We start from the raw sequence: 25,408 nt of genomic DNA, 5'->3' as shown, positions 1-25,408 counted from the left end.
TTCTCAAGAGCATGACATCTAGAATAAAAAACGGTGGAAATTAGGGAAAGACAACCTTTTCATCCTTGAGCTATTTTATGAATTCCTCAAATCCATTTGGCCAACTTTTTGCCTTCTTTTTAAAAAATGCAGATAAAAAAAGGACATCCTGTTAAACACAGTGACAATAGTGCAAATCAGAGGTCATTTCAAAAAGATATCAAGGGGGAGAGTGGTTTTTCAAAACAATGTCTTGATTGCCAGGAATTTGCTGACTTTCAGAAATATGTGTGCATCCTTTCACATAGAAATTTTCTTCTGTCTCCAATAGTTGGTTAGGCTTTATAAGCTTAAGGATTTTTCATAATTATTTGCTTGCTTTTAAGTTGAAATTCTTTGCTGCATGAATGTTCTCAATTGAGTGAGCAGTTTTGAGCCCTTACCTTCCCATTTCAGCTTTCTTCTATGTCTTAGCTATTCTACCTTTTGGTAGTTTGAATTCATGGGTATGAAAACTGAGGAAAAGTATGTGCTCTCCATCTGCTTGTKCCAGAATGCCTCAAAATTTCTTCTAAGCCAAGCTCCCAGTGATGTAGATAAAGGATTAAGACTTGACRCCTTCATGACTGTAGAAGTCAAGCAAATGGAGAGTCTAGTAAATGCAGTGGTGGAATTGTACTAAAAGTTATGGGATTGCTATCAGTATTTTCTTTTTAGCAGTTTTGTTTTAAATTATAGATATATCAACTTTGAAGCTTTTAATTAACTTGGAGGAGTGTGACATGCGTTCTCAAACAGATGCCCTTTTTATGCAAAGTGAAAGTCTCATGCTTGGTGAAGAAATCCATAATGTGCTTCTTTCATTTGAGAGTCTGACTTCACGTTTTTCATGAAGGGATGCATACCTTCAGTAATGCAGGGTGCTGTCTCTAAAAGAGCTGTATGGCTTACGAGTGGTTTTGAGAATCTCTGAGACAGGCCCATTTCTGACCTTACCAGGGACAGCTGCAGTCTGTGTCTGAGATATTAGTTGCAGGAAAAGAGAACTATCGGTTCTGTGTTTCTTCTGTGGCAGCCTGGGGCTATCCACTTAAAAGACAGAAATGAGTATTTAATCACAGMCAGTATGTACAAGACTTAGTGTAAAATAAATAGAGAAATTAGCTATCGTATTTAATAGAATCATAGAACAGTTTGTTTGGAATGGACTTTTAAAGATCWTCTAGTGCAACCTCCCTGCAATGAGCAGGGATGTCTTCATCTAGATCAGGTTGCTCAGAGCYCTGCCYATCCTTCCCTTGAAGGTTTCCAGGCATGGGGTATTCATCGTCTCAGTCTAAGCAACCTGGGCCAGTTTTTCACCATCCTTCATATAAAAAATATCTTACCTATGTCTAGTCTGAATCTACTTTCTTTCCAGCTTAGCAAATCCTAGTAACAAATTTGTCTSCATCTTTTTTGCAGCTCTGCTTTAAGTGACAGGCTGCTTTATGGTCTTCTCATAGCCTTTACTTCCATAAGAACAACCCCAATGTTTATCTGCATAGGAGAGGTGCTCTATCCATCTGAGCAAGTTGGTGACCTCCTCTGGACTGTGTCCAACAGGTCCCTGTCCCTCCTGTGCTGGGACCCCAGAGCTGGGTTCAGTGTTCCAGGTGGGGTCTCAGCASAGCAGAGCAGAGGGGCACAATCCCCTCCCTCCCCTGCTGCCCACGCTGCTTTGGATGCAGCCCAGGACACGTTTGGCTCTCTGGGCTGGGATTGCTCATGGCTGGGTCATGTCCAGCCTCTCACCCACAGCACCCCGAGGCCCTTCTCCCCAGGGCTGCTCTCCATCTGTTCATCCCCAGCCTGTGTTGGAATCGGGGATTGCCCCTCATGAGAGGCAACCATCCAGTCAATTTCTTATCCACTAAACAGATCCATCTCTCTCCAGTTCAGAGAGAAAGACCCTGAGGGGATCTTACAGAAGTCCAGATACATGACATCTGTAGCTTTTCTCTTGTCCACTGATGTAGTCACTCCATCATAGGCGGTCGCTAAGTTGGTCAGGCAGGACTTTCCCTTGGTGAAGCCATGCTGGGTGTCTTGAATGTAATCTGAAATCACAAATCATGTAGCCTCATTAACTAACAACATTTTTCTTTCTGTTTGCTTTGATGTGATGTGACACCTACCAGCACAGTATAGAACAGTAGGTAATAAGACAAATGTTGTTGTAATGCTTCAGGAATGTCAGACAGGATTACCAGGAACCTTCTGTTCTCTTCTGGTGTAAAAATATGCAGAAGGGAACAAATTAATTCAGTGACTCTGTAACTGTTGGGGATCAGCTGTTAAGCTGCATCTCTGCATCCTCTTTGTTTCATGCAACCAGCAGGGATGCAGGTACTGGCTGTCATCCAGTCTGTCTCCTATGACCTCACTATGGGAATTGCATAGCATGTTAACARAAATGGAGTTGTCAGATTTTAATTGTGTTGGGTTTGAGGACAACTTTTCAAATACCCTTTTCAATTCCATTTCTAACAAGTTTACTTTTAAGGGTGTTAAATTTTTCCAATACAATGTTGTTTCTAAAAAGTTTTCATTTTCTGTCTACCAGAAGTTATATTGAACAGAATATATCTTAGTATAACAGGAGAACTCAAAGAGCAGATTTAGTCCAAATTTTACAGCAGAGCCCAGTACAATATATTGAAGGCAGAGTGTATAGAGGCAGACCTGTCACTCTGCCGAGCAGCACTGACCTAAGTAATCTTGAAACCCTCAAAAATAGTTTGTGTGAATACATGCAGCTGATGTTTCCTGGGATCATTGTTGTGCATTGCAGTCAGTGTGCCAATGATTGTATAAAGTGTTCCTGGGTATAGGAATATAAGCTTTGGAGAAAATAATCTCACCAGAAAGATTAGAGCTTTCCTGGAAATAATTTTGCTACCTGCAAGAATTAACCTAGTTTAATCCCTGGTGTGTTGAATGGCTGAAGTGCCCAGAACATGATTAAAATCAGCATCATGCCCTCTCATGCATCACCTTGTTCCTCTTCTTTTTTAGTCTCTGTAAGGTCAGATCGACCCTTTTTTTCTTTCCTGTTTGTCTTTTATCTCGCACTTCAGATGGGAAGTAAATAGATTTAAATGGGATGGCCAGAGTGTGAAGTGGTGGCCTTTCTGCTATGCCTTAATTTTTTTTTTTTTTTTTGAGATTTAGAACACACGGTTGTTGTTGGTTTCCTCTGAAATCCATTTTGCTTCATCTGCTAAGTCAGAAGCCTCATGCTATTGTGTTAATTCTGAAGTTTGTTGCTGTGGTGCAATGTTGTTCTCAACTTCATTTATGCAGCCCCTGCCCACCAGCATTTTGTTCTCCATGTACCTCCATTTCTTTGTTTGCTCTTTAGACTCCTTTTGACAGATTCCTGGCATATGTGTTCCAGTCCTGTCCTCAACCACCAGATTCTAGCAAAGCAGACCCCATACACATGAAGGCAGAGATCAGTGAGAATAAGTATAAACAAGGGTGCTGCCCATAGAATCAGCAAATGCTGAGCCCTAATTAAACAGGACAAGTGTTTACAAATGTTGTGTGTAGGGAAATCCATATTGAAGTTGTTGGGAGCTCTTTTCAGGTAAGGAAATGAAATCTTTAGTACTAAAATCAAGATAGTAGGACAATAGCTTCTTATACATACTAGCAGCTACAAAGAGTTTATTCTGAAACTAAGAACATTTTTGTATAACAGCATATGCATTCTATATTGCTATAAAACAATATATTAAATTCTGTCTTTAAATTACATCTTTATTTGCCTTAAGAGAGACTTAATGTCCTATTCTGTTGGGCATACTTATGGTCAAGTAAGACACTGCGTTGTTCAAGCAAGAGCATAAGAATATTTGTAACTGTTTTTTATAAACTATGCCTATGAAAAATCATTACAATCCAATCATACTTACTAAAACTATAACAATTATAATATCCTATATGATTTAGTTACATGGCATAARGCATTCTCTGTCTCTGCAAATGAGGTAAAAATGTTCATTTGGAAGGTTTCTTTTTTAAATAAAAGGATCTGTTAAGTATCAGATTTTATATCATCATAGTATTTTACAGTTAAATATGAATAGCCAGGCCTCTACTACAATTCATCTTTGTGAAAAWCTGTTGAAAAATCATGGTGCATCAATGAAAAACAAAATAGTATTACTGCTGATTAGGTACTGTCAAGGTTTACTACTTTTCCCCAAACCAGCAAACTAGTACTTCTCCTACATCTCACTTTAGCAAGTTTAATATTTTAGCTAAAGTCAATGACTTGTGAAATTTTAGGGGGGGAAATTGTGCCATTTCTGTAATCTGTGTTTCYTTGTCCTGCAAAATGTTTTGCATAGTCACTGTTCCAGTTTTTTAAGTACGTGCAAAAACATGTACATTTCTTGAATGTCTACTGGTTCCTTATCTCTGTGTCTTTTACTGTGATGTTATAGAGCTTGGATCATATGGAAACCTAAAATATTATGACACAATGACTGAAGAAGGTAAGAAATATTTTAGAATYGTTTGTATCAGCTTTTTTTGAAGCCCTTTGAGCGCCTTTTATGTGTTTACATTTTCCTTTGTTTTTTTCTTGATCCTATTTTCAGTTTCTCCATTTTTGAATAACTCCTTTTTGCATGTCTTCATTGATGGCTTAATCAGTTGCAACTCTTTTTTCAAGCTTTTCTTTTCAACATTTCAGTTCTGCTACTTCAGATAAGGAAATACAATGGGATRCTTTTAGCAAAGAACATACATGCAAAGCCATACTTGCAAATTATATGGGGTAGTATAAYATGGATTGTAGATGCTTATTTGATGTCATGTTTTACAATGTGTTCAAGAAGAGGAATTAATTTATGGATTTTCAGATCACTGAGTTTGAGAACAATTGCTATGTGACTTCAGTTTACTGTATTATTGGAAAGTAATGAATAAACTTCAAAAACTAGTCATGTTTATTCCTGGAGTATTAATTGTGTGTTTAATTGCAGCACAAAAAAAATTGCAGTTTGAAATCCTCGTTCTAGCAATACAAGAAGGAAGTAATTAGGGCGTGAATCAGGGCTCAGTGAAATCTCAGGAAATTTTTCTGCTGATTCAAAAGCATTGCAGYTCTGTCATACTAATTCAGGAAAGCAGTTAACTGTGTACTAAATTTCCAACACATGCTTTTAGTCCTAGTGCGGTCAGCACTTCTRCAATTTGGAATTATCCCTAAACTGAGACCCGATTGTCTGTAGGATCAAGGCCTCTTGTCCAACTCTCTGATTGTAATGTCAGACAGATGTTTTCATTATGTTAAGTTTAGAAATTGGCAGCATGTTTGGGGATGGGGAAAATCTTGAGGCCYGAAGAAAAGTTAGCTCCTATTCCTACTTCTTTTTGATCTTGGGAATTTAAAACAAATGCTCTAGTTCTCCGTTTTTAAAAACACAGTTGCTTTCTAGTGTTATCTTGAAGATTTTAGGAAACTCTTCATTGCGTGACTTACCCACGATCATTCCTCAGGGAGCATTGGAAATGACTGCTTCCATCTGCTATTTTCTGTATCTGCTGTTGATGTATATATATATATATATATATATACAAAATATAACTATCCTATCCTGGGGCTGGCTGTAGGAGATGGTTTCAAGCACCTTTGTGCCAGGTGTTGAGAGATGCTCTTGTCATCTGTAGCAGGCCTGAGCTCGTGGAGTGGTCTTGCCTCACTGCCCAGATTAAGCATCTGGTTCACCAGGGTGACACCAGTGTAAGAAAAGATATCTGAAAGAAGATTTTAACGGGCAAACAGTGGTGTCTGTGTTGTTTAAATAGACCTCTCAAGCGCCTGAAAGGAGCCATTMACCTGGGCAACTCAAATGTGTGTAYCAGAGGAAAGCTTTGCTCTGTGTCTTATCTCAATCTTCATTACAATCAAGATGCAGAGGCAATTTCTCTTTGTAGCCTCAAACCTAGGTATGTTAAGATTTTTATTTTTTTATTTTTTATGSTGAAGTATTAAATCTACTGTTTCAAAAGTAACCTTCTGACATTCCTAAATACTCTATTGCCAACTAAATGTAGTTATTTGTAGGGAAACACCCATTGCAGTATGATACACATATATATATATGTATCTTATTACTGTGCCAATGCAGAARTAATGCTGTTAATATTCAATGTCATCTCAGAAAGCACTTCTCATGAATAAATAATTCAGGATCATGCTGTAGCAATAGGAACAATCCATCCAGTAGCAGAAATAAAAAGGAAGCTGTTCATCATCAGAAATCCTAATATTGACAAGAGTCTGTGATGCAGTTTACCTTTTTAAATATAACTCTCATCATCATTTTCACTTGTCTTTCACAAAACAAGTAATCAGTAGCGTGTCCCAGGAGTTGCATTTTGATCAAAGTGTACTATATTATCAACTTTCTGTTTGGATTTCCAAACTTTAATCTTTCAGAAGATTAATTGCTGTCACTCTGCATCACAGTTATTTGCATCACCTGTTTTCTTCTTTCTATTCCTTTATTTGACTGAGGTTTTTGTACCTTTTGCACAGCAACTTAGTCACAGGAACACACAAATCCAGTCACAAATCCATTGATTTTTTTCTAATAAAGTACATCCCTATGTCTAGGCCCTCAGGCCTGGAGTGGAGATAGGGAATATTCTTTCAGTCCTCCAGTGGAGAAACACAAGTGTGTTTATTCTTCTGCTGCATCAGAACAATCAGAGGCAAAAATTAATGGTTAGGCTGTAATACAGAATCAGATTCAGCCTAATGGCCAGAGAGTCATYGTGCTCCACATCTTATAAACTAATCTCTGTTGTTTTGATTGTTCCTCTTTGGTCTGAAAGGGACTTTAAATTAATTTTAGATTAATCAGGCCCAAGTGGGAGAGTAAATGTGTCCTACAAGATGGTAAGAGACCCTCACGGTAATGATCTCCACCAACAGCTGACAAAATGACGAAATTGTGTGTGTTTTCATGTGATATTTCTGCAGGATCATGATTTTAAATGAGAAAGCATGTAAGGTGGATTTGTGGAATTGATCAGTTGTGACTGATCAGTTATGTTCCACAGCATTAGTAAATACAGTTCAGAGTGCTCAACAGCCACAGATTTGACATCTTCAGCCTCATGAAAGCTTGGCTATAGCTGCGTCAATGCAGTAGTTTTCCTTTGATCACAGACTGAAAACTAGGCAAATGGTAGAGTCTTGAATTATTTAAATGAGTGAATTTTTGAAGAACTGTTTTCACATCAAATCAAAGATTTTTCTGACCCAGGGAGTCTGTACTGGAATTTAGATTGTGGTTAAGGATTGACTTCTTAATATATCTTTATCAGGAGGAGAATCTCTGCCAACTGATGCCAGCTGGAGTTACTCTTGCAGATCAAGGCATACCTATGTTATACAATACTGATTTGTTTGTATCTATTCAAATAGAACCAATTTAGTTTTAAGTTACCTTCTTTGATAATCATCTGGCCTTGATCATCTCTTTCTTCTACCTCATTTTTAGCAAACTAAAAGAAGCTGCAAAATCTGTTGGAGTTTAGTGAACCTAGATTAGCTAAGRATTTTCTGTAGCAGTCTATCCTATTTTAGATGCATGGAATCATATATTCTCATTCACCTAAATTCTCATTGTACCAGCTGCTGTGAAAATCTCTGTTACATAGTCAAACCATGGTGCACAAGACTGTTACACCAGAAATGGGGGCACCTTACTTCTAGAAATAAGTACAGTRACATAAAATTCCTATGATTTATTTTAGTAAGTCCACCCAAAGATAAGAAAAAAGACATGAAAGAAGATCTTTGCCTAAGATTGATCTTAGAGGGTTTTTGAAAATTGGAATGATTTAGATACATCCTCAGCTGGTTATTTTTCTTGGTAACTCTGTGCTTTCCCTTCGATGAACAAGTTTTGATTTGTTTTAGAGGAGGAAAATGGCAGAGAAAGGGAAGGAGGGAGGGAGGGGGCATTGCTCCACCGTCTTTTTACATGCTGCTGTCTTTATGCAGGCTAGTACTACTGCTCTYGTCAGTTTCATGGTTTTGATGGTTAATAATTCCTTTTAATCATTTCCTTGCACTTTCGTTAACTATACTGTGTAACTCAAATGGAAGGCAATGATGTAAAACAATGTAAACTGAACCATGCATGTACTGAGAAATAAAAATAAACCAAAATACACTTTCAATTTCAAATGTTGACTTCAACTTCCATGACAGTGACTTATAACTGTGGACCAGTCTCCCGAATGAAATGGTGTAACTTAAATTGTTAAAATCCGTGTCAGAAATCCTTTCTAAAGATGGTGGAAGGCTTTTGTAAATGTGAAAAAATGGAGGACACATTCAAGTAAGCTAATCTAAACCAGTGTGAATCTCTGCAAAGACGTTCTCTTTTCAATTCAATAATGGCCATGTTTCTGTTTCTCCRTTAAGAAAATCTACACAGTTTCAAACAATCATAAATAAAATACTACAATATCCTTAAGTTCTTAATMATTTAAATTAACCTGTGAAATTGAAACTTTCATTGAAAAGTCCTATGCCATATTGGAGTAGGTGGAGACGTGGATGGCTCCATAGACATTTTGCATAAAATGTCTCGTCATTTGCATTGCTTGCATAAAATGTATTTGTATGTCTGTGGCATCACAAGATAAATTCTTGAACATATGAAGCTGAGTTGGAGTCTGAAAGGTGGCATAATCCTTTAGCAAACTGAAATTACACTAGACACCTTTTAATATCTACTGATTCTTCTGGATAAGCATTTTTAAATGCCCCTACTCTTTCAAAAGAAATTAGGAACCACCTTGACTCAGCATTTTGGCTTAAAATGTTTGGGGATATGATTTGCATTTTTTCTGATTTTTTTTTTTCTTATCTGCTATCCCCAAAAATTCCCCTTCTTTCCTTTACCTTTTCTTTAACTCTTTCTTGCTACTTTCCTTCTAACTACAGTCTCTGTCTCTTAGCCTGTGCAGTGAAATAATGAGATGCCTTGTTATTTATGATTGTGTTCTATGCTTAAATACTATTCTGCAGGCGTTTTACTCTATGTGCCAAAAAGAGATAATATTTGCAAAATATTGTGAATTGCTAATTTTGACTTTTTTTTTTCTTGGAGCATGACGTGTTTGTGAAAAGATAGGGACTGCAGAAAGAACAGTATTGCTTATTAAACRTTTGTAGTATTTTTATTACTTCCCAAGTGGTTTGCTGTTGATAAATTAATTCCACTTCCCAGCCAGTGATAGCTGCTAGTCCCTGTGAACTGCTCATATACTTCACACACARAAGTGTGGGTACAGGGGTCTGAAGTTTGCATTTTAGGGAAGGAAGAGAGGATTTCTTTCTTGACTAATGATTTATCCTTGTGTGCTTGGAACTTCTCCAAGCTTTTAGCTTGGAAACAAGTGACTGTCATCCAAATAACTGAATTAATTCATGACTTCTTACTTYTGCTTTCTACTATTAGTCTTTTGTGTAGTTCCATTGAAATACCTTCTGGTCTTAAGTCTGTGCTGGGTTTGCTGCAGGGGCAYGAACAGTTTTCAATGGAATTCTTTAACAGGAGATGAAGAATTAAAATTCAGTAGCAATCAGGATAACAATAAAAGCAGATWCATCAACTTTCTGCACAACATAGGCTGTCATAAGTTGTTATGTAGAAAGAGTAATCAATGCAGAGAAAGGATTCATTTCAGTTAATATTAATATTTGACATATTTGACATTGCCTGGTTTGAATGTGTCATTTGGATGCAGTGGTCAATAAAGAGGGACAGAATCTGGAATGACAACCTCTTAGCATGGGATGTGTTGCCCTGGAGTGATTATAGAGGTTGAGCTGCATGGTTAACCTCACAGGAGACAAAAAAAAAAAAAAACCCAACCTGGCAGATTTAGAAGAAAATTTACGTTTAAGAAACTGGTATGAAAATCATGTATTCTGGGGATTTCTTCTTCTTCTGAAACATAGAGTCACAGATTAAGCTGAGTTGGAAGGCACCCACAAGGATCATAAAGCCCAACTTCTGCACAGGGCATCCCCAAGAGAGACACCTTGTGCCTGAGAGCATTGTCCAAACACTTCATGAACTGGTCAGGCTGTGCTGTGACCACTGCCCTGGGGARGCTGTTCCAGTGCCCAACCATCCTGGGAGTGATGATCCTCTTTCTATATCCAACCTAAACCTGCCCTCACACAATATCAGGCCATTCCCTCAGATCCCATCACTGGTCACCTGAGAGATGAGAAGAGTGTCTGACCCTCCTCTTTCCCACATGAGGGAATGGTAGACTGCAGCGAGATCTCCTCTCAGTCGTCTCCAGGCTGAACAGACCAAGTGACCTCAGCCACTCCTGATAGGGCTTCATCTCAAGGCCCTTCTCCATCCTCATTGACCTTCACTGGATACTCTCTAATAGTTTAATGCTTTTCTTTCTATTGCATTGCCCAAATCTGCCCCCAACACTGAGGTGAGGCCGCCCCAGGTCAGAGCAGAGCGGGACAATCCCCTCCCGTGCCCGGCTGTGATGCTGTGCCTGATGCCCCCCAGGACACGCTTGGCCCTCCTGGCTGCCAGGGCACAATGGCTCATGGTCAACTGGSCACTGACCAGGACCCCCAGGTCCCTTTCCATGGCTCTGCTCTCCAGCACCTCACTCCCCAGTCTGTCCGTACATCCAGGATTGCCCCATTCCAGGTGCAGAATCCGGCACTTTCCCTTGTTGAATTTCACATGGTTGGTGATTGCCCTGGGTTTGTTGAGGTCTCTCTGTGGGGCCTCCCTGCCCTTGAGAGAGCCAACAGCTCCTCCCTGCTTTGTATTGTCTGCATGAATTTGCTCAGTGTCCCTTCCAGTCCTGTGTCCAGGTCATTTATGGAGGTGTTGAAGAGCAGGGGCCGAGGATGGGGCCCTGTGGAACCCCACAGTGACATCCCCAGTCTGATGTCACCCCATTCACTGTAACCCTTTGTCCCTGTCCCCTGAGCCGCTGCTCACCCATCACACAATGTGTTTATCCAGCTGTGCTGGACATGCTGTCCAGAAGGATCCTGTAGGAGAACGTATTGAAAGCTTTACTGAAATGGAAGATCACATCAGCTGGCATCCGTTTGTCGCCTGGGTGGGTTACCTTACCGTAAACAGATTTGATAAGCAGGACATTCCYCTCATGAAGTCGTGCTGGCTGTTACTGGTAACTGCCAATAACTCCCAGAATAATCTTCATAATTTTACCAAGCACTGAAGGGTGTAGAAATCACAGACACATAGATGAATGCAAAGTGGCAAAGCTGACTGCATTCACTATAATGCAACATATGGGTTAAATGAAATTCTGTTCTGCTGTACTGCTAATTGAGAACTGAAACTGTTTTTGTTTATGGTATCTTTATTCATCTATATTCATCTTCTGCTTTGGCTGAAATCCTACACAAGCACGTTAATAGGTGGAACTTTACTGACATCTTCTGAAGCAAAATTATAGCTTTTGGTTCCAATTTCTTGTTCTATTAATTGCTGAGTTCTCCAAAAAAAGTGACATTTTTATTTCCACCAAAAAAATAGAAAAAAMCCCAAACCTCACCTGATATATGGGAACATGAGATGGTGTTTAATAGCRTATTTGCTGTTTGAGGAGGAATTGAAATGAATTTTCGGCACTGATCTATGGAGCCTAAGCTATGGAAAAGAAAGGTTGCTTCTCAAAATGGCTGCATTGTAATAATGACAATACTTTCTTTTAGGAAAGTTCAAGGAAAGGGCTTCAATTCTGCATAAGATTGCCAAAAAGAAGTGCCAGGTGGAAGACAGTGAAAGACAGAATGGAGCTGCTAATCATGGTGAGTCCAACATTACAGATTTATCACCTGTTCCTGAAAGTCTCTTTCACTATTTTATTTTGTTTGAAAATTGTTAATCATTACTTTCTCTTATATSATTAATGCTATTTTACTGAAAATAMTCTGATTCTCTGTACTAAAGAGTATTAAATTTATGYATGGGACAGGAATTAAATTTGAGAATAGAAAGCCAGTCAAGGCATATAGAAAGCCTTCTAGCAGTTTGAAAAGAAAAAGCAAAGCTGATTTAGGTTATATCTTACAGTGACAGAATTAGTGAGGAAAAGCTTCCACCTTTACATATGGTACCACACTTGTCAGAAAAAGCATCAGTTTCATATTTAAAATTTGATTTGTCTATATACTACTTGCTGGGARTCATTTAGATCCCTCTCTGCTAATTGTGCAAAATTAATTTGCTAAGGTTTGCCATTAAGGCAAGAATATGTATTTTAGTTCCAAAGTTCCTATACTAAAAGAAAATCTGTACTGTATTTCCTGTTTTCTCTAACTCATTTTATCTGCATTAGGAAACCAGATACAAATATGTCCAATGAAATCTGATTTGTTTTATTACTTGACACTTTTTCTGACCTTGTGTTTTGTTTACATATTATTTGCTTCCAAAATCAGGCAGCTGTTTGGGACAGTCTGTTAATAAGCCATAATGCTGACTGTGGGGTTAAGAGACAGCACACATATACCGAAATATTTACAGATAGTCTGGCACTCCACTGTGGCTGTGATCTCAGATTTTTAATTTAGAAGAGTCTCAGGATAGCAGTAATGTAACTAGACAGCTGTATTTACTTCTGTGCACAAGAGCATGCCATAAGGCACGTTGAACTTGAATAAGGTATTTTATATTGCTATTCCCCATTACTTTATATTGTCCAAGGGATTTTTGGCCATTGACACTTTCATGTGCTACATACTTCAGAGGTATTTACCACTTAGAGAATTCCAAGATAGTCAAAGAATACATTTGAAWAAGTTTGGAATCAGAAACCTAAGGCCCAGCTTTATCCCCTTAGCTCCTATGGAAGTTTAGCACAAGGGATACAGGATTGTGGTTTAAAGATCATTCTCTGTTTTTGGATGTTATTACACTGTCTGTTTACTCTTTCCCCACATTTTTGCATAAGAGACAGCAAGATTAGAGCTGGGAAGTAACTTTATTAATTGCAAGGGTTAGTGAGTTATAAAAGTTATGTCATTGAATGTATCCTCTCAACTGCAAGTGCAGCACGTTGCATTCTGTAATGTCAGGGGTGAATGCTGCATGTCACTTTTTACCTGAGGTATTAGGCTCAGTGAGTTTAGCACAAACAAAGAGCATTGAATATTGCAATGACCTTAAATATTTCTCCAAATGCTAGCTCACTGCTCATAAGATTTTTATTCAAAATGTGTACTAGGCAGCAAAAGACAAAATTTTTTCTCTCTCCTTTAATACAGGTGTCAGTTCACCCTTCATAATTGATAATCTGCTCAGTCTGAATGTATGATAGCTGTTTCACTAGTATATTTATTATTTAGTATTCTGATGTGTTGTTTTCTTACTCTTATCTGTGCCACAGAGAAAGGTGCAAAAGTGGAAGTTGCAGTAACACCACCAAGTGATTCGGGACCAGTGCAGAATGGAATTGCCCATAATGTTGAAGAAGAGGTTAATTACTTTTTTATTCTTCTTTTAATTCTTATATTAGTAAACGTACTTCATGCTTGATTATGCTTTTCACTGGAAGTAAACATCTTAATAGAAAGAAGCTGGCAGTCTGAATTGTCCACAATATATTTAGTCTTCATTTACAACTGAACCCAATGTAGAGCTTGCCATATAGCAGGGATCTTTTCTGTTCCTGCCCTTCAGTGAAATGAAAACAAGATGGTAGTCTGAAACATAGTATTTAATGAAATGTATTTTTATTTTACAGATATGATATTTACAGCCCCAAATATAGCTAATAGGTGTTGTTTGTCATGTTGCACAAAACCTGTTCTCTTAAGAGAGCCCGTCATGATGTGCGTCGTGGAATAATCAAAATTCATTATGAAAGAGGACCTGTAGACAAACTAATGCACCCTGCCTTCTGTTTCCTTGCTTCATAAGATTTTTTCCCACTGAGATTGTTCAGTGAAAATAAGGAAGAAAAAGTAATCTTAAGCAATCATATATCACAGCAATGTCCACATGCAATCAATTTACATTGTAATAAAACATTTCCTAGGCTTGTTCAGAAATCTGCAAGGTCAAGGAGCTTCATCATTTGAGACAATGGTTTCAATTTCAAGCAAGTACAGGGGAAGAAGGGAAAATTATTGCAAGAGTAGATTACTCAGTAATGCCTTCCTTCCATCTGCCTTTAGACATTCTAAATTTGCAGTGAGGCACACTTTGGAACTTTTATGTTAATTTCAGCAAGTATTAGGACATTCTGAACAATGRTTCTTATGTATTAGATGTGGTATACATTATGTATCCTGATTCAAACRGCACAATAGAGCAAAGCAGGAAGGTTTGTAACTGGTGGAGGAGTGAGTCTGCAGATTTAGCTCCGTCAGTCTGAAGGAAAGGATTTCAGGTATCTGCTGTCAAAATAAAAAGTAGCAACCTCATAACAGCATTTTGAGATGGTCCATGCTGGATTCTCCCTGGTGGCCTTTCCAATTTTCTCTTCTTCCAGTGTTAACCTGGCAGCTCTCTTAGGCTGAGATATGAGATATGCTGAAACCTATTTTGTAATTTAAAGGTATATACTGGAATTTTTGAGAAGTTGCAATAAAAATATCTACTCAGCCATGGAACAAATAAATAGCCTACCATAGTACTCAGGACCCTAGTTCATTTTCAAGATCTCTGCCAACTCTGCAATGTATCAGAACCTTTCCTCACTGTATTGCCTGGCTTTTTGTGCATAGCTTCCTTAAACACCTTCCCAAACTGTGGCACCACTCTGAAGCTAACACTGGTCTTTTCAGTTTCCTTTTGCTCTGTATATTGACTTCATGAACACTAATAGGATTACTCACAAATTACAGAAGACAACAAAATTTATAGGCAACAACAAAAGCCCACATACAGGATTTCTGTGACCCTTTCCATTCATGAAGATCAGAATTTGAAGAAGGAAAATTAGTCATTGCCCTCTTAAGCCTTCTTTTTAGCTTTTCCAAACTTGACCTACAGATGGTCTTGAATTTTGATCTTTTTGTATCCAAGTGTTCTTCTTTGTATATTGACATCATTTGCCTCTCTTTCTGTGTAGAATTTGATCAGGTAGCTTGAAATTTTGATGATTTTTCCTTACTCTTTTGCGAAAGGAGTAGTCAGAATTTGGATAGATAGTATAAAACTGTTCCTCTCCAGTTTTCGACTTGAATAGTCTAAAGGTTTTGTTTTGTTATCCATAAGTTCTGTTAGTGCCTCCATGTTGGGGTAATGATAATTTAGAACTGAGAAAATTAGAGACCCTGTCAACTTGGACTAACAATGCTTCAAATAAGCCTTCGGGGGATAAAATGTTGTCCTGAAAACTGTGGGATGTGAAATGGGTATACTCACATAGCAGGTTATCCTAAAACATGTTTGCAGTGATGATACAGAAGACCTGCATAGAAATCTAATTCTTTCACTTCCACTGTCAAATTCCACTATGGTTCTCATGCTTTTCCCTCTTGCAAAAAAAACCACTGTCATATTTGTGATTTTTCTTACTTTTTGCTGATGCAGATTGCAGCGTCTGGGTCTAAATCCCTAGACACAAACATTTTAGAATRTTTGTCTCTATATTGGAGTTAGAATTGCCTGAAAATAAGTACATTAAATATCCTATGTTCCTTTAGTAAAACCAGAATATGCACATAAATCTGTTTTACTTATAAACCCCCTATTATTTTAAAATTAGAATGTTGAGAAAAGACCCAGTGAAAAGAAGGTCTCAGATAAGAATGCAAACAAAGGAGAAGAAAATAGCTTTCATACTGTATTTTCATTTTCAGATATTTGAAAAAAAAAWTTTTTAAGCATAGTACTCCAGTTGCCATGATTGAGTTTTCTATATACCTCTCCTGGTTTCTTTAGGGGCTTTTTTGGAACATATTTATACTTTTTTCCAAATTCTTCTTTTCTCCTTTCCTTCTTTTTCAAGAAAGAAGGAAAGACTTACACAAGGCTAAAATACCACACTAGACAGATTCAAGGACACTGTCAGTTAGTGACTTATTCAAGGTATCATGAACTAGGTATATTTCACCTAAATTTTTTTTTGTTTTTAATATMTTCATTTCTTTCTTCAAGCACCACTGTCTTGCTTTTCCTTTTTTGCTRGGACCTTAACTCCATTTTTCATACTCCACTGTCCTCCAGGGAAATTCTACTGTTCTCTTTCTATCTCAAGTCCCTGAGCACCAAGAAAAACGCTCTTTTGATGCTGCTTGCAGTAATTAAAAAAGACTGTCCAGAAAATGTACCCAGCAACCCAATCATTTGTGCCACATAGCAAGACTCATATCACCCCACTTAACTACAAGCAGCAGCCGTACCCTACATTTTTATAAAATTGGGATCATCAGCTAAGAAGGACAGACGGCTGTGGTGTTCTTCCCATTCCCCAGCCAGCACAGGAGGGAACAATACCTCCTCCCACCATACCATCTGTAAGACATTACAGCTTTATTTGAAGTCAGAAATTGCCTTCCTTTCTGCTGGATATTGCATCTTCCTTGGGGATTTTGTTCTACTTACAGCAGTCTGTCTCTTAACCTTTAGCATTTTGCCACAGAGGAGAAGACTCTGTTATATAAAACTTGATGGAGTGGCACCAAGCGTGCATAAGAAAATGAAAGAAGACTAAAAAGACACTTGCTATCTCATTAGATGTTTTATAAATTGCCCTTCAGAGAGTGATCCTTCTGAGAAGTCCAGTTCCACCCCCAGCCACCTTCTTAACTAGCATTTGGTACTCGTTTTGACCTGTGGCTTACCTAAAAATAGTTTCCAATCTGAAGATAACACCTTTTCCTCCCACCTACACACACACGCACACACACGCACACACACATACACACGTACACATGCGCACAGTTTTTCCTGTTTCCGTGGAAACCCCACTGGAAAAATGTTTACATACCAACCATGACCGAGGTAACTTTCCCATAGAAATATTAGGCAATTTTTATGCAGTAGGAGAGCAGTGCAAAGCCTTCATTGTTTGCATGRAATTTAATCCTTTTACTTGAACAACCATTTAGTAAAGCATGTTTTGCCTTCCCCTCTGAAGAGCAGCAGCACCATGTGCTGTGTTTCAGGACAGAGCCCTGATGGGGACATGTCTCTCTTGCCCTGAATACTCATTCCATTTGCATCAAATTAGCATGGTGTGAATGTGAGTTGCGTTGCGTGCTCTGTCTCAGGGTATTAATCTGGGCTGTGTTAMACATTGCCATTTCATAGAAAGACAGGGTAAAGAAGATTACAGCAGCCTTCATTGTAAGCCTGTAATATATTCYACTATCCCTGGTATTTGTTTGATTCATCATTTAAAAAAAATATTTTCCAAAGCCCAACTATTTTTTCAGTTGCCACACCTGGCCTAACATAAACATCTGCATCTTGTTTGCTCGTTGTAACTTATGAAAAAGGTGCTACTATCAAAAGGAGTTGATCTTTATTTTCCCAAGGTTACTCAGTTGCCCATTCCATGCTCTTTGCTGCTGTAAACCAGTTTGATTTACTTGAAAATTAGGACTATGAAAAGTGGCATGGAGACAAAGACTTTTTCTTCAGAAAAAGACAAACCACAGCTGTTATGTCTCATGGTGGGCTGACTGCAGTGTTGTGTATTACWTTCTGAGAATTTCTCTTCAAGTTCCCCAAAGAGTGCTGGCAATAACATAGCATTAAAACTAGTATATAAGCTCTGGGAGCTGCCATTTTACTTGTTTGTGCAGGAGCCCAAGAGAAGCAGCAACCACAGAATCTAGACAAACACCTACCTGACTTTACTCCTTCCCATCAGGTGCACTCAAAAGATAACTTTCTTCAGTGAGTCGACAGTGCAGCGACCATTGGCACAAATTAGCTGCTCTAAGATGACTATCCACATATACAGAACACATTCTTCAAGCTGAGGGGTTCAGTATTACTGCCTGCTTTAATTTTACTCAAGAATTTATGAGGAAAAAAGTTGCTTTCTGTCTTAGTCACCCCATAGAAATTGCATGCTCTRTACTAGCTTACTGTCTCACCTTGGTTTGCATTTTTTTTTAAATGAGATTTAAGAGAAGATAAATGAGTGATTCAGCTTACAGACAAGAAACAGAAGGCAAAGACTTGAGGCTGTTCATAGTAGGGCTCCAATTGCCTATACTCGTTGCCTTTCTAGTTAAATAGATTAATGTGAGATGTGCCCTCCTAARGAAAAACATAGACCTCAATTTTGAAAATCACTACATACTTCTGGGACCGAGAAAATATGAGATCACATCAGTTTTTCTTTACTTACTCCCTTGGAAAAGTTGAGTTGTGCAGAGCTCATTTCCAAAAAAAAACCCCATGAACAAGCAAACAAAGAAAGAAACAAACACTCCAAAACAAAAAATACCTGGGCAGTGTTTTGCAGCAAGGAAAGAAATTGCCTCTTTATAGGTGGTTCAATATCTGTACTATAGCATAAGTGAATTGAACTGCAAATAATTCCTCTGTTCAGTTTCCTCTCTTCTGGAGCCCTAAAGCTAATTCTTTATTGATTAATTGTATCAACTCTCAGAATGCCCAAGAAATGTACAAACAAAAAGAGCTATAGTGTAGCTCTTCATTTTAGGTGAACTAGCAGATTAATCCTCAGAATATGGTATTTATAGTTCTCATGTTATAGCTGTTAATACATATTAGTTGGTAAACATTGGCAGATTCYGTTTAATGTTGTGCCGGAAAAGCAACGATTTTTGCTAATGTAATAGGAGAATAAGCCTTTATGGAGACAGTGATTTTGCGATGTTTGCTAGAAGGAATGACTACCTTGTGACTTTGGCAGATGGATTTWGCTATTAGCTGTTGTTTATAAACAAAATAATTGTGAATGAAATGTCACCATATGTTTGTGTTGTTTATGTAATGTGAAACACACCATCATTTCCTCTGTTTGGAAAAATTTTACTGAGAAAATTTGATAGGTTTAGATTAGATACCAGGAATAAATTGTTCACTGTGAGGGTGGTGAGGTACTGGAACAGGCTGTCCATAGGAGTTGCAGATACTCCAGCTGGAGTGGTAAAAGTGTTCAAGGCCAGGCTGGAWTGGGGCTTTGAGCACCTGGTCTAGTGGAGACATCACTGTCTATGACAGGGGGTTGRAAATGGATGATCTTTAAAGTCATTTCCATGTTTCTAAAAATTGTCAGTCCTGAGCAAACCAGTAAATGCTTTCTTCCCAGGGATTGCCGCTAAGTATCTGATAGATGTTCTTGCATAAAGAACTGTGAAATATGGAGCATCCTGAGGTTTTGTACCTTTTCCGTATTTCATAATGATTTAAGTAACAGTCTTGAAGTAGCAAGAATGGAGTTATGAATGTATGTAGATTGGTTTAAAAGAAAAATATATTTGTTATAGATATATGAAAGAGAACATTGAGCAAAATAACACTTCTAATCTCATTTCTTAAAACTGGGAATTTTTTGTAGCTGAAGATATGTCTCATTAACCCTGGCAGAATATGCAAAGACAGCATTTCCTAATAGAGGATAAATTTCTCCATCATCATAATTAATAATGATAATGATAATGATAATGATAATGATAATGATAATGATAATAATAATAATAATAATAATAATAATAATAATGAAGAAAATATGGGCTAGGGTACCACATACATCCTATCTAGGCATTAGTATACATATGATATTCAGCACTGCAAATGTCTCTAACAAAAAGTCTCAAACACAAGCAAGAGAAAATGAGGCTCCAATGCATAAAGAGTAAAAAGAATTATGACAGCTAGTAAGAATTTAATAGGAACACTGTAATGACTGTTATATGTGAAAATCTAATGCAGCTTACATCTAAATCTTTAATGACTGGTTAGAGGATGAGGGGCACAAGTGTATCATTGTGTATTCTTTCAGTTGTAGATTATGAGGGAAGAAACAGGACGACTCAGAAAAACAATAATTGGCTCCACCAGTGGTGTCACAGTGGTGTCACCAGCAGAATTTTAGAGGTTTTAATTGTGGATATCTGAAACAAGTCTGGGCCTGCTGGTGAGAGACAGGGTACTCCTGTCTCAAAGGAGCAAAAAGATGAGAGTTAGCAGGGCTCATTGAAAGTGCTTAAAACTAGATTTGAAAGAAGAAAGGGATAAACCCAGGCAAGCTAGAGATTAGCCGAGGAGTRGCACATCAATATTTGAAGAACATGTGCCAGTGAGTCCTTCAGTCTGCACCATGATGTGCTGAGTACACCAGAGCACRTTTGAAATGTCCCTGCACCAATTCACACAGCACCTTCACCATCTCAGTGGAGGCAGTGGAATCGAGATCCACACACAGCTGCAAAGGCCTAAGCATCGTCAATCCATTAGAAACAACCTCAGTACYCAACAACAGTCACATGGTAATTACAGCTCCTCCCCCCAAAAATGTGACAGGATGGATAGCCCAACTAAAGTGCATCTACACCAATGCAYGCARTTGTGCAGCAAASAGGAGGAGCTGGACACCATTCAGCAGATGGAAAACAATGATGTAATTGCAGTAACATGCACATGGTGGGATTACTTACRCAATTGAAGTGATTCAATAGATGGCGGTAAACATTCCAGGAGGAGTGGTCAAGGCAGGCAGGTAAACCCTGTAGGTTATGGAGTTCTAGCTCTATTTATGTTCTAAAGCTTGATAATGGTGATAAAAGGGTTGAGTTTTTATGGGCAAGACCAACAAGACCAATATCCTGGTGGGAGTCTGGCATAGACCATCCAACCAGCTCAAAGAGGCAGACAAAAATATGCTATAAGAGCTGGAGGAAGCCTTACAATTGCTGGACCTTTTTCTTCTGGGACACTCAAACATACCAGATATCTGCTGGAAATACAACACAGCAGAAAGGGAACAGTCCAGGAGATTTCTGAACTGCRGAACATGCCCTGATATTCCTGACACAGTGGGTGAGGGAGCTGGCCAGGGAAGGRGCCCAGCTGGACCTGCTGCTCGTGAAAAGGGAAGCATTAGTGGGAGATGTGGTGGTCAGAGGCCACTGGGCACAGACACCACAAAATGAGAGCTTTCTGTTCTCAGAGCTGTAAAGGAGGCAGTCAGCAGAACTGCCAGAATTTCTGCCTGGGACTGCCAGGGGRCAGACTTTGGCCTGGTTGATGGAGTTCTTTGGGAAGTGGTCCCAAGAGGACAAGGGGGTGCAGGAAGGCTGAACATTATGGAGGGAAGAAACCCTAAAGGTAGAGGAGCAGGCTGTCCCCATGTGCTGAAAGAGCTGTCTGGGAAGAAGCCCAGCCTGGCTGAACAGAGCTTTGGCTGAACTCAGGAGAAAAAGGAGAGTTTATGACCTTTGGAAAAAGGGACAGGCAACTCAGGAGAACTACAAGGGTACTGTGAGATTATGCAGGGAGAAAATTAGACAGGCCAAAGCCCAACTAGAATTTGATTTGGCCTCTGCACTTAAAGACAATGAAAAGTGTTTCTAGAAACAAAAGGGATTTTTAAAAAGACATTAGTTTCAGAAAGAGGGCTAAGGACAATCTCCATCCTTTCTTGGATGCAGCAGGAAATGCAGTGACAAGGAATAAGGCAAAAACTGAGGTACTCAATGCCTTTTTGCCCTAGTCTTTAACACCAAGATTGGCTGTCATCAGGGCAAATCAGACCCCTGGGCTAGAAGACAGGGATGGGGAGCAGAATGAAGCCTGAGATGGCTACATTATTAAATCTTGAGATGGCTACATCCATTCTGTAKCCCCCAGCTACAGCATGGATGGGAATGAGAACCCAGAAAATTACAGACCCATCAGTYTGACCTCGGTGGCAGGGATGGTCACGGAGYAGATCATCCTGAGTGYCATCACTCAGCATGTGCAGGACAACCAGGGGATCAGACCCTGCCAGCCTGGGTTTGTCATAGGAAAGTTCTGCTTGACCAACCTGATCTCCTTCTATTGCAAGTTGACTCACTTAGTAAATGAGGGAAAGGCTGAGGATATTGTCTGCCTGGACATTAGTAGCATTTGACACCATTTCCCACATGATTCTTCTGGAGATTCTGGCTTTCCGTGGTGTGGATGAGTGGGCTGGGTGTGGATGATTCAGTGAGTAAAACACTGAGTGTATGGCTGGGCCCAGAGAGTGCTGGTGAATGGAGATAAATCCAGCTGTCAGTCCAGCACTGGTGTTCCTGAGGGCTCAGTACTGGGGCCAGCCCTGTTTAAATTGATAATTTGGGTGAGGGGATCAAGATGACACGAAGTTGGTAGGAGTGTTGATCTTCTGGAAAATAGGAAAGCTCTGCGGAGGGGTCTGGACAGGCTGTATCCATGGGCTGAGACCAGTGGGGTGAGGTTCAGTAAGGCCAGTGCTGGGTCCAGCCCTTGGGTCACATCAACCCCGTGCACCAATTCTACAGGCTAGGAAACAGTGGCAGAAAAGCTTCATGGTAGGAAAGGAGCTGGGGGTGGTTTAGTCTGGATGATCTTCAGAGGCCMCTTCCAGCCCTGATGCTGTGATGCTGYGATTCTGGGCTGGCCAACAGCAGCTAAGCACAAACCAGCTTGCCCAGGTGGTCARGAGGGCCAGTGGCATCCTGGGCTGTGTCAGCAGCAGTGAGGGCAGCAAGATCAGGGCAGGGATTGTCCCTCGGCACTGGTGAGGGTACGTCTCAAATCCTGTGCTCTGTTTTGGGCCCCTCGCTACAAGAAACACATTGAACAGCTGGAGTGTGTCCAGAGTGGAGCTGGTGCTGGCTTTGGAGCACAAGTCCAGCTGAGGGAGGTGGGGCTGTTCAGCCTGGAGAAAAGGAGGCTCAGGGGTGACCTTATTGCTCTCTACAACCACCTGAAAGGAGGGTTGAACCAGTCAGGGGTCAGTCTCTTGTCCCAAGTAACAAGTGACAGGACTAGAGGAAATGGCGTCAAGCTGGGTCAGAGATGGTTTGGATTGTATTTTACAAAAATTTCTTCATGGGAAGGGTTATCAAGCACTGGAACAGGCTGYCCAGGAAAGTGGTCGTGTCACCATCCATGGAAGTATTTAGAGTATGTGTGGATGTGGTGTTTGGCAGCATGGTTTAGTGATGGAGCTGGCAGTGTTAGGGTTGGACTTGATGATCTAAAGTGTCTTTTCCAGCCTAAATATTGCTATGATTCTGTGAATTTGTGCAAGACAAAAAATTATGCCACGTTCCAATATTTAATCTCTGAATGCCAGTGTCTGACCATTGCAAGCTACTGGTGTAAATCGGTCTGAATTAATATGGCAGTTTGTCTCTAACAGGTTATCATCAGCATTCATCACATCAGGTGATGAACATCATCACMTCAGCCTTCCCAACAGTCGGTCCAGTATTGTTAAAGTTAATTAGCTACACAGTCATAGCAGGGAATGAGTTTGGAGTGCATATGGGTAGRTAGTAGCACTTAAGTTGCCCTAAGGAAATGGAGATGTTTGCTCATTGGTGGCAGGTGTGTCCTAAAGCAAGCAGAATATTCTCTGCTGGTGGGGTATATGGGGGTCAAGGTAGATACCTAAAGCTGTCTAAAATGTTGCCATTATATGTGTTTAGGCAATTGAATTCCTTGGTGTATAGCATAACTACATTTTCTTCTTAGCGTTGCAGAATATAATCATACTGAACATTGCAATGTTGCACAGACTAAAACAAATCAAAACTATAGTGTCAGGATTAGTTTATACAAACTGGGATAATGCATATTAAGAATGCACATGGCTGGAGCCACAGTCCATGCACTCTCTGCCATAAATCTGTGCTCACTCAGTTTCTGCCACTGCTGCGTAGCCACAGCATGACGCTCACATCTGTGTGGGTTTAGAACTGCTGAAATTATTTCCCATTCATTTCTTCAACCTCAGTGGATAATTAAGTATTGCTTTGAAATTCATGGAAGCTAGATCTACAGGTACTTTGAAYTTTGTTATTCCCACTGATTTTTGGAAGGTCAGCATTAAAAATCAGGTGCCAAATCAAATTTAYAAAACAGGAAATGAATATCCATTCTGTAACATCTGTAATGTGTATCCTGGAGTTAAACTAGCAAGAAAAATGTTTTGCCTGCACTGTGAGCTTGTGTTTGGCCTTGTATTTTGTGGATAGWCATCTTGGGGAAAGGGATGATGCAGGACTACTGGAAGGTGAAAAGATCTCGAACAGGTAGACCAAGGTTTCTCAGGAGACATCTGTCCATGCCCAACAGCAATTCTTTGTGGTCCTTTGCTACAGCCACTCCTATTGCCCCCCGTGCTCATGCACACCCAGAGGTGTTTGACACAGACATGAGAACAGAGCAAGGCCCAGTGTTGAACTACAGCGTGTGCTGGTACGGTATTGCATGAACCAACCGAGGCATTACTGCTAGATATTTTTAAGACTCATGTGCAAACTCAGACTAATGTGAAGTTTTGTTGTGATTAARTACAATTGTTAATCATGGCTAATCTCTAAAGATGGCAATTCAGGAAGTACTTTGCCACTCAGTGCTGTTTATGCAGCAGTCACTTAGAGAGCTTTATTCCCGCTGATTTGGCTGATTGAATTACACATAGGCCATTCAGAAAGAGTTACCTAGGCAACCCTTCAATTGGTCCTTTTGTGCTCAGATTGTGTCTCAGTCATCATCTTTCAAAGCTGAGCTTCTGTCTCAGGTTGATTTTCCCACCCCAATAGCATCTACCAGAATGGAAAAGGAATGGATTTGGGTTTTGGGAAGTAGCCTCACAAACTTCTGCTCCAGCAGAGTTCCCCAAAGTCGGGTTTCGGTAGATTGCTGCAATGAAGCACAGTATATCCACTTCAGTGAAGAGCTAAAGGCAAAAGAGAGCCTCTTAAGCTGCTTAGGAGCATCTCTAAAGTACTGTGTTGAGTGACACAAATTATGCCCTTCTATTAATGATTATAACTATTATGACCTGTTCATTTTACTGCTGTCTTATAGTTATGCAACTTGGGATTTTCACAAAACATAGAGTTAACAAAATATTGTCTTCTGTAGGGATTAAAAAGATATTGTCTTCTGTTGACATCAACACATAATTCAAAAGTAGCTGCAGCTTGGCAATGTGTCAAGAGGTTAACAGGCATTTGCTTTCAGTCCACTGGTGTCAGATGATACCTTTGTAGTGAAAKATCCCATGCTAAGAGCTGAGCTTGCTTCTGTAGGTACTGATCAGTTCAGGCAGTTGAACAAATCAGCAATTCACAATAGTGGAATAATCAAGACAAGTTCTTCAATCAAAATTAGCAGAAAGTAGAAAATATTATTAACAGTATCAACATATG

General features: G+C 39.5%; 1 protein-coding gene across 1 annotated transcript in view; it reads left to right on the top strand.

Annotated features, from left to right (window-relative positions):
• SLC24A2 (solute carrier family 24 member 2) overlaps window positions 1-25,408 on the top strand; it is a 101,302-nt gene that overhangs the window by 64,890 nt on the left and 11,004 nt on the right. Inside the window, exons 4-5 of the mRNA XM_057373475.1 lie at window positions 11,795-11,890; window positions 13,471-13,559. Of these exons, the coding sequence (XP_057229458.1) occupies window positions 11,795-11,890; window positions 13,471-13,559 (185 nt within the window). The remainder of the gene's footprint in view (window positions 1-11,794; window positions 11,891-13,470; window positions 13,560-25,408) is intronic.

The sequence above is a fragment of the Malurus melanocephalus genome, unplaced genomic scaffold (assembly GCF_030028575.1).
Source record: "Malurus melanocephalus ecotype Western Australia unplaced genomic scaffold, MMel_1.1 scaffold_198, whole genome shotgun sequence".
NCBI classification, from domain to species: Eukaryota; Metazoa; Chordata; class Aves; order Passeriformes; family Maluridae; genus Malurus; species Malurus melanocephalus.
Note: the sequence above shows the minus strand (reverse complement) of the source record. Positions and strands in the feature narration are given on the sequence as shown.